Source organism: Narcine bancroftii, chromosome 9, assembly GCF_036971445.1.
Source record: "Narcine bancroftii isolate sNarBan1 chromosome 9, sNarBan1.hap1, whole genome shotgun sequence".
Classification (NCBI taxonomy): Eukaryota; Metazoa; Chordata; class Chondrichthyes; order Torpediniformes; family Narcinidae; genus Narcine; species Narcine bancroftii.
In genome coordinates this window covers 9,491,692-9,502,315 of record NC_091477.1, presented here as the reverse complement: position 1 = coordinate 9,502,315, position 10,624 = coordinate 9,491,692, and the positions used below count along the sequence as shown (strand labels likewise).

At 40.7% G+C, this 10,624-nt stretch overlaps 1 protein-coding gene across 2 annotated transcripts in view; it reads right to left on the bottom strand.

Moving 5' to 3' along the window:
* Positions 1–301: 301 nt before the first annotated feature.
* LOC138743169 (palmitoyltransferase ZDHHC12-like) overlaps positions 302–10,624 on the bottom strand; it is a 48,084-nt gene continuing 37,761 nt past the window's right edge. For both annotated transcript variants that reach the window (XM_069898074.1, XM_069898073.1), the window contains 3 exons: positions 8,622–8,791; positions 5,510–5,675; positions 302–679 (listed from right to left, as the gene is read on the bottom strand). In XM_069898074.1, the coding sequence (XP_069754175.1) occupies positions 482–679; positions 5,510–5,675; positions 8,622–8,791 (534 nt within the window). In that variant the 3' untranslated portion in view covers positions 302–481. The remainder of the gene's footprint in view (positions 680–5,509; positions 5,676–8,621; positions 8,792–10,624) is intronic.

Sequence of the window (10,624 nt, the reverse complement as noted above, 5' to 3'; positions counted from 1 at the left end):
TCCGATCCACTTCTTTGCAGCAACCGTACCGCACTGTGATACTACTGGCCAGGATGCTCTCATTGAGCTCCTGTAGAAAATTGACATGATGATGGTGGGCACATTACGGGAGAAAGTCTGCCAACTTACCAGGTCTGACATCTATGTGATTCCCAACCCATTCTGTGTGATTAATTCTGACATTTTCTTTTGCAATAATTGGATAACTCTACAGTGCAAGGGCAATTAGTGACATTCAACAAATGCCTGCAATATCAAGATTAAAAAAAAATGAACAAAGAAACAAATGGATTTCTCATTCCTTTATAGAACTATTTATAAATAAAACATTTCATAACCATGTACATTACCAGAGCATGGTTGAATTACCTCGGTTGTATGTTGGCTCACTTGTTTTTCTATATATGAGCTGTAGCTGTTATAGTCCAGAATGTTCATGAGAACTTTAAACAAACAAAATAAAGGATGGACAATTTAGCAGTCACACCAAGTGGTGTTGCAGGTGTTCCTTGATCTCCCTGTCACTCAAAGGGTCAATAAAGTGGAAGAACTCCAACAAACTGAGCTTCATATCTTGGTGAAAGGGGTTCTTAATGCGGCCACCTCTTCTCTGCAGGTAGTCAAGTTCATGACAGTGTTGTACTTCGTAGGCTGTCAGGTTCAACATCGCCAGGGCCAGCTAAATGAAAGAATTAACAGTCACCTGTCCATTTTTCACCCGAGTCATTCCACTCTGAGAGTTCCACAGAGGAACTATGTGTCTTGTGCTAATAGTAAAGCTATACCCAAGAACATCTGTGTTGGACATCCGATGGACTTAAAGAGTTGAATGATCCTGATCATAAATTAAGTAGATTGAATTGGGGTCTGCAAGATGGGCCAATTGTTGACTTTGGCACAACTTTTACCTTAATTGCACTGATTCTGAGAAGTGATTTTATTTTTCTACATCTAAGTATTTGCTCAATCATTTACATACATTGGAAATCAAATCTATTCCTGAATCATTACAATTAGGCATTTAAGACAGAAATTGATAGGTTCTTGATTACCCAGGACATCAAAGATTATGGGGAGAAGGCCGGGCAGTGGAGCTGAGTGGGAAAATGGATCAGCTCATGATTAAATGGCAGTGCAGACTTCATGCGCTGAAGAGCCTATTTCTGCTGTAATGGTTCTTATAGTTTCAAGAACAAAATTGGCTGATAAGTTTTATCAATCGAGGCATGGAGTATAATTGCAGGGAGGTTGTGATAAATTTCCAGAACACCTGGTACTTTCTGCAGTACTGCTAACCATATGGGAGGAAGGAGGTCAATGCTTTGAAGTAGTCTATAAGATTGGTTTGTGGGATGGAGCTACAAGATAGAGGTTTGAATTCCCTGCTGTCTGTGAGGAGTTTGCACATTCTCCCAGTGTCTGTATGGGTTTTATCTGGGGGGGGGGGTCTGGTTTCCTCCCACCAAATGGAAGTATGTAACATGATAAAGGGTCTGTAGTGAGAGAATGGTAGAAGGCTGATCCCGTGGGGTTAGGGATGAAGGTCACATACATAAAGCAAAGGGGAAAAGAATTATAAGCACCATGAAGAAATTCCTTTACATACAGGATGCAGTCGAAGGCAGGTTCCATTGTGGTCTTTAGGAGTGAATTGGATAATATCAGGTGAAGAAAAAAATGGCACGGATGCCAGGAAATGGGCTTGGAGGTAGTTTAAGTGAATTGTTCTGGTCGAGAATCAACATAATGGCCTCCTTCTGTGCTCTAATCATTCTCCAATTTGGTTCCATGATTCCAAATGTCTGATTAAAGTGGTTTAAAAATAGACATTCGAGAAAAAGTAAGTTTGAAATTTCAGAGTGAGACCAAAGCCAAAGTTTGTTTCAAATGGATAAAAATGAATTATTTAAAAAAAAACGATTAAAAAATTTCAAAATTCCTTTTGTTTTCCAATAATTTCTGCCATCCCACAGATAAATACAAATGAAAGGAACAACCTCCTCCACCCATCAATATGGTGAGGTTTTTAAAGCCACAAGAGTTTATTGAAACTGAAATTACACCAGAAGTCATAATTTGATGGGGGGGGGCTTTCTTTTTATATTTTTACACCAGCCAGCAAATTGCAGGTTTAAACATGAAAGTCCACCGTGATTGTCGTGGAGCACGTACACAAAAGTTCAGCAGCTCGCGCAGCAGCTATAAGAAGTAAAGGGTGATGGCCATTTCAGGTTGAGCCACTTCATCAAGGTAGGAGCGAAAAGCAGGTGTGTGCCTGAATAAGATGGTGGAGGAAGGAAAGGAGAGGAGGGAAGAAGTATAGGCTGACATCTAAGAGGTCACAGGTGGGAGGGTAGAGGAGAAAGAAGCTGAGAAGTGTTCGAAGAGGGTAGCTCTGAATGGAGAGGGAAGGAAAGGGGGTGGGGAGCTAGAGGGATGGAGACAGAGGGAAAGGAAGAGACTCATGGGACGAGTTTAACAGTTTTTTAAAAATATTTTATTTATAAGGAAAACAACCATGATTACAAACAATAAAATAAAACAATATATCAAAATTTTAACATGGTTTATATATATATAGAAAATCTAAGAATCTACTAGAAAAAAACCCAACCTCCCTCCTCCCAATCTAAAACTACACTCTCCCTCCAAATGGCTTCAAAACCCCCTAACCACCAACAAAAAAAAAAGATAAAGAAAGAAGCAAGAGGAGAATACTAAACAAAGTTCACTTAATATAAGTTAAGGAGACTTGGCGGCACCCAAATCTCTATCTTTAAGTTTTCAAATTGAAATAATCCAAATATGGGCTCCAAATCTTTTTAAATACACAATATTTACCTCTTAAATTTATGTTATCTTCTCCCATGGAATACACGACCTTAATTCCAAATGCCATCTTTGTAAATTAAGATCCATTTGATCTTTCCACGAAATAACTATACATTTCCTCACCACTGCTAACGCTAATATCAGAAAAGCTCATTGAAATTTATCCAATTTATAAAACAAACCCAATTCACTAATATCTCCAATTTAAAAAAATTTGGATCTAAAGAAAATTCACTTTTCAAAATATTCTGCAAACAATCTCTTACCCGATACCAAAAAAAACACCTAACCTTATCACAAGACCCTACTGAATGTAAAAATGTACCTTTTGGATTATTACAATAAAAACACAGAAAATGGAGAAGTTGATGTTAAAGCCTCATGGTTGAGAGTGCCCAGACAAAATATTAGATTTCTTCCTGCAGCTGTTGGTATGGCAGTGCATGGGTAGACATGTCAATGTGGGATTGGTATGGCAGTGCATGGGTAGACATGTCAATGTGGGATTGTATAGGTGCTTAAATACCTCCAATGTTAGTCTTTGCCAAGCCACCTTTATGCCTTGTGAAGCTCCCCAGTCTATGATAGCCATCTCACTCCTTCTACCTTTATAGTTTCCTTTGTTTGGATTCAGAAACTAAATTACAAATTGTAATATTCACATCACATGTCATCTTAATGACAAATTCTATGATATTCTGATCACGTTTCCCCAATGGACCCAACATGATTATTAACTCAATCCTTCCTCATACACCACTACTCCACGCCTAGTATTTCTAATGAGAGAGGGGGAAGTTTATTTATACAGCAGGTTTTGTACACAGAGAGTCGTAGGTGCCTGTCACACATCACCAAGGGAGGTGGTAGAAGCAGATGCCTTGTCAACATTTTAGAGGCATTTAGGCAGGCGCATGAACACACAGGGAATGGAGGTATAGGAAGCATGAGCAAGCAGATGTGCAAATTCATTGGCATCATGGCTGGTACAGATATCATGGGCCAAAGAGCCTGTTACTGTGCTCTATTCTAGGTTCAGACTGGGATAGCCTGTCCCTATTTGGCTCTTCAGTGTATTAGTTGGTAAGCCATTGTGTATGCACTCCAGGAATTCTTGCTTCACAGTATCTTTGTATGGTACATTCCTTGGTTCCCCTTAATCCACAACCCACAGTTTCTTCAAATGACCAATAAATGGTAGGCCCCATTCCCTTGTCGACTTGTCTGTCCATGGTCTCGTGCACTGCCAAACTGAGACCACCCGCAAATTGGAGGAACAAGACCTTACATTGCATCTGCGCGCACTCCAACTGGATGGCATTCACATCGTCTTCTCTGGTTTTTGTTAGACCCCCCCCCTTCATCTTTCCCTATGTCTCCTTTCCTCTAGCTCTGTCTCTATCTGTCTGTCTGTCTGTCTCATCCCCTCTGTATCCACACACAGAGCTAAAAAAACATCCCCCTGCCCCAAATCAATTCTCACCTGTCCTCTCATCATTTCCAGTTTACATCTTTTGTCTGTTGGTCTGTACTCCTCTCCCTCCAATTCTCCCCTTTTCCCCAGACAGACGGCTGTCTGCTTTTTAGTCATATCTGGAGCTGAAACATTGGTTATATATCTTTACCTCCTTTGGACGTTGCAAGACCTGCTGAGTTCCTCCAGCATTTTTGTGTTTTTTACTACAATCACAGCATCTACAGACTTTTGTATATGAGAGAAAGGTTGTTAAAAATTGACCTTAGCCAACTGGAGCTCACAGGATAGACAGGTAATATCACTGAGGCACATTTGAGAGATTACCTGGGTTTTTGCATACTTATTTATGACATAGGAGGCCATATACAGTAGTTCAATGGGTGCATAGAAGTTCCAAGCAGAGAAATACCGTTAAATCTTTTTCCCCTTGTATATTTTCCTGTAACTCCGCCACTTACTTTCTTACCCATGATTCATCAATTTGCGACACTAATGGCCAATTAACCTGTCTGGGGAGGGAATCAGAGTACCTGGGAGGGAATATGTAAACGCTTCACAGGATGAATTTTGCCCAGCTGGGAAGTCTAAACATGTGGACACCATCACACAGAGGAAATGATTATGTGAACCTGAGATGAGAAGATATACTTTCATTTAGGATTTTTGTGAATCTTTACCTGGGAGAGCTATGGGTGACCAGTCAATGAGAGTATCCAGGGCTAAAATCAACAGATTCTTGGACAAAGCTTGGTGGACATGAGGGACATGAAATCCAAATAAAACTGCAGATGATGAAAATATGAAATAATTATTCACGTGATCATTATATACTATGTGTTGTGCATTTTTGTGTTGCACGTACACACCATGTTCTGTCTGAAATGTTGCCCTTCAAGTCTCTTTCAAATCATTCCCCCTCTCACTTTAAACATGGACCTTCTAGTTTTACACTTTCCTACCCCAGGGGAAAAGACTAAGATGGTTTATCTCATTGATGGCCCACATGATTTTATATCCCTAACGTTGGAGAAGTCCGTGTGGTGCCCAGAAGGATGCAATAGGTGCAAATGGAAGATGAGGCACTGGACCTCTTTCCTGTCTGAAGGATATGATTTTATTGGATAGCTGAGGAGAGATACAGTCTATTGTTGGTTCTTGTCCTCAGGGTACAAACGGTATTTCTCCGCACAGTTTACTCACCGTGAAGCACGCGCGCAGAGACACCACAAGTGTGCTGGCCAGCAGAACAAGAAAAGCAAACATCATAGGCAGGTGGAATCCAAATCTTTGAAGCCACGCTGCACCCAAAAATGTTGCCATCCAGCAATTCAGTGCAAGGAGGACCAGAAAGATGAAGAAAACAGATCTACAAGAGGAGGAGAAGTCAAAATGATTTACGTTTTCACAAACCGGTCAATTTTATTCTCTTCAAAGTGAACCATGACCACGTTTGGATATCTGATGAGCATGGTCAGGTACACTGCAGATAATGACAAAGAGATGTCCTCCTACCTCCCTTTCTTAGTTTCAGGGATGTCTTAAAGGTGGTTAAGCCACCTATTGAGGCTGTTCTGTTTGTTTTTTTTGTCCATGGGGACTCTCTTCCAAATAGAACATAAAATGCAATTAATGTCATAACATAACATAACATAACATAACAATTACAGCACGGAAACAGGCCATTAGGCCCTTCTAGTCCGCACTGAACCAAACACCCCTTTCTAATCCCACCTCCCTGCACAATGCCCATAACCCTCCATCTTCCTCTCATCCATATACCTGTCCAACCTTTTCTTAAATAATACAATTGACTCCGCCGCCACTATTTCTCCCGGAAGATCATTCCACACAGCTACCACTCTCTGAGTAAAGAAGTTCCCCCTCATGTTACCTCTAAACCTCTGCCCCTTAATTCTTAACTCATGTCCTCTTGTTTTAAACTTTCCTCCTCTTAACGGAAATAGTCTATCCACATCCATTCTGTCTATCCCTTTCATAATCTTAAATACTTCTATCAAATCCCCTCTCAACCTTCTACGCTCCAAAGAATAAAGACCCAATCTGTCCAATCTCTCCCCATACTCCAGATGCTTAAACCCAGGCAACATTCTGGTAAACCTTCTCTGCACTCTCTCCACTCTGTTTATATCCTTCCTATAATTAGGCGACCAGATGTCCACTCAAAATATCCAATGGAGAGTTATTTTTTTGTAATATTATTTCCTTACATCTCCCTTCCTTCAGATCCTGTTCCCAAGTCTCTCTCTCTCTCTCTCTCTCCCCCTCTCCCTCCTTCTCCTTTCTCCTCTTCCCCTTTCCTCTTTCCTCTCCTTTCCCTTCCCTTTCTCTCTTCTTCCTCTCCCTTCCTCTCCCCTCTCCCTTTTCCTCCTCTCCTTTCCCTTTCCTCTCTCTCTCCTCTCCCCTCTATTTCATTTCTCCTACCTCCCCCCCTCTCCACCTTCTCTCTCTCCTTTTCTCTCTTTTTTTCTCTCTCTCCCTTTCTCTCTTTCCCTCATATCTGACCAGCTGATCAGTATTCTTATTTATTTGGGACTTGCACTATCTGCAAAACTTTGCTTGAGATTGTTGCTACCTCTTCTCGAAGCATTTATCATGAAGATGCTCGGCCCTTCTCTCCAACAAGAATCTCCTTTGCTTCTTTGAACTTGTTCAGTGGTTACTGTTTCTCTTTTTGATCCTTATTTACCAAAGCCAGCAAACCTCTGTGGCTCCAATTTGTTCCTACTCCACCATTGGTTCTTGCTGAGTATTTCCGGTGTCCATCATCTGTTGCATTTATTTTGTTTTGAATGACTATCTTTTTAATTTCATCTCATGAAGAGTTCACTCCCCCAGTTTGAATTCTGGAATATCCTCACTGAATTTCTCTTCCACTTTCCTTGCTGGTCTCCTTTCAAGACTTCCCACAATCTCTTTCTTTGCCAAGGTTTTGCTCAGCCCTCCTTCCAAAATTCCATGTTTCAACTTAGAGTCGATTTCGATTTTTCTGTAAAGGCTCTTGGATTAATTTTCTGTGATTATAAATGCATGTTAAATTCAATTGGTTGTGACTGTTATAATTTTTAGAACCACAGACAGCACACAATCAAGCCCTTCAGCCCATCTAGCCTGTGCAAACTATTTTTCTGCCGAGTCCCATGAACCTGCACTCTATATCCCTCTATACCTCTTCCATCCACATTCCTATTCCATTTTTTCATAAATGTCCAGCTGCCAGCTCATTCCTCACCCTCACCATTTTGTGCATGGTTCCTCTGAATGCCTCTGTTTCACTAAAACATCTCACCTTTCACCCTTAACCCATGAATCTTGTCTCACCTAAGCTCAGTGAAGAAAAAAACAGCTTCCATTTACTCTATCTCCACCCTTCATAATTTTGTACCTCTTTATCAAATCTCCCCTCATTCTTTTACACTCCGGGGAATAAAGTCCTAACCTGTTTAACCTTTCCCTGTAACACAATTCATCAAAGTCTGAGCCATATCTTAGTAAATTTTCTCTGCATTCTTTCAATCTTTTTGATAACTTTCCTGTGAATGGGTTATCATAACTGCACACATACCCCAAATTTGGCCTCACCAATGTCTTATACACTAATACATATATATATATATATATATATATATATAGCTTCATCATTTTATAATATCCGTCACACTTTGGTTATAATTTTTTGTACTCCTCTTTCAGAGCATATCCTTGATTTTCAACGCGTGTTTCCAGCAGGCTCTGGAATTCTCTCACAATTCCCCTTTGTGTTTGCTCTGGTTTACAAGATCACAAGATTCAGGAGTAAAAGTAGGGTTTATTGGTCCATCGAGTCTCCTCTGCCATTCTAATCATGAGTTGATCTCTCCTCCCACTCAGCCCCACCCCCTAGCTTTCTCTCGGTAACCCTTGATGCCTTGACTAATCAAATACCTGTCAATCTCTGCCTTGACAATGACCTCACTTCCACAGCCACCTGTGGCAACAAGTGCCACAGATACACAACCCTCTCACTTGAGAAATTTTACTGCGATGCTCTTCATAACCTACTTCTGTCCAAACTGCCTCAATGGGGCTAGATCTTCTCTGACCTGGGCTGCTGTTCATGGTCAAACCTAGACAAGGCCTCCATGACAGCAAGGGCTCAGGCGGTGTTCCTCGGAAACCTTGGTCAAGAATGAACAGGCATATGTTGACAGGAGGCGAAAATTGGGCCTAGATTTACCAATCCTGCTAATATCTGAGAAAACTTTTAAAAATTAACAATTCACGCTGGTAATAAATTTCATAAACCGGTTCTAACCTATTCTTGTATCCGACAGCATTGTAAATAACGGAGCAGTAGTGATCAAAGTGTGCCACACAGCGTTTTGTTGCAGGGCAGTGATTAGATCGCAGTGGTCGGACAAGCTGACAGGCGTGACACAGATTCTTTGCTGACAGTTGACCTGAATCTTGTTTGTTCTTAATGATCTGAAAGAGAAGCAGCAATCAGAGCTTCACAGAATAGGATCTCAGGCACTGTGCCCTGCTTCCCGAAGGCACTGATTCATATTGCTCTCCCCAATTCATATTGTGGGCTACTGAATACTGACTCAGGTATCGGAGCCAGAATTCGAGAGGATGCTGTGGGCAAGAAGGGTCCCCTACTGGCTTCGGCTGCTTCCTGATCATGTTGGGAGGTTTGGACCTGGGGCTCTTTTTTTTTCAAGTCACTTTCTTTGAAAACAGTTAACCGTTGCCGAATTTCCGCAGAGCCGCCCAAAAGATGAACAATAACATTATAGATAATTAAACACCCTCCCCCTGCCTTACTAATATACTTAATAATATACCAATAAAAATAAAGGGATTGCTCTGAGAATTCGATTGGGATGAATGGCTTCTTTCTGTGTCATTAGACATATGAAAACTGAGTATGATGTTTGAATCGGTTCTAGGCTAATTGACAAGAGAATGTCAGGGATTGATTGCTACATCAACATGTACACATCTCTATACTCTCTGGGTCTCATGTCTGAGGACAGAAAGGAGGAAAATTGCATAGGGCCAGATATTTTTACCAGCAAGGAATATCCATGTTTCATTATCTTTTGGTAACCTATCCCTTCCTCCCCCTTCAAAATTCACATAAGATTAAGGGTCAAGTTTGCAGCAGGTATGGTTCCAAAGCTTGTGAGTGCTTTAATGATGAGTTTAAGTTTGATGTTGGGGAAGTTTTTTATTGGGTCCAAATTTTCTACAGAGCTAACACCAAAGTAAATGGCTGTCACCATTATTCATGAGGAAACAGTGCAGCAACTTTAGTTGAGGTGAATTTACAGAAGGTACAGTCTGAATCCTGCCATTTCACTAATAACCTCAGGGAAGAGCATCTCATCCGTGGCCTTCTAAACGTCTTTGGAAGTAAATTGCATTTTCCATATTATTGCTTCTTAAACTCACTACATCAGTTGGGTGATATTATTTTAATGATCTGATAAATATTAATGGTTAATAGTTAATTTTGGTTAATTAACCACAATTAACCATTTATGGTTAATGGTTAATATTAATTTTTTGGTTACAAAATATTAAACATTTCAAGAGTGAAATCTCATTCTTTCAAATTTTTTAAACTTACACTATTTTTTTCTGTTCAATCCTCTCTTTCTTCATTGATTTTTTTCCATTCTGTTCCTTATCCTTAGTATTGATTTGGTATTGAATTTATCCTTTCTTGTGTAACCCCTATTGGCTAAGGAGGCAACTAATTTCTTGCCACATTCACCCAGGTTCTATTTTTCTTCCTTCCTTCATAATAACAGTATCCACATTGTCAGCAAAAAGTGGAGGGCAAGTATATTAGAAGACAATGCCATCACGAATTTTCACTCTCGAGGAAGCTGTACCTATTTAGTTTCAATGTCCACTTCTTCCCTCACCACCATTCGGGGCCACAAGCTGTACTTCTAAGTGAAGCAACACTTCACCCGTGAATCTGCTGGGGCCATTTACTGCATCCAGTGCTCCCGATCGGTGAAACGTGGGAGATCGCTTCGCGGAGCTCCTTTACTACTGCAACAGCAAGGACTTCCATTTTAATTTCACACACCATTCCTACACCGACATGTTGGTCCATGACCTCATGCACTGCCAAACCGAGGCCACTGGCTAATTGGAGGAGTAATACCTAGTATTTCATCTGGGCCGTCCAAATGGATGGCATCAACATCAACTTCTCTGTCCATTATATCCACTGTCTCCTTACCTTCCCTCTCCTATCAGAGAACAACCATCTCCTTAAATACTTCTCAAGTTTTTTTT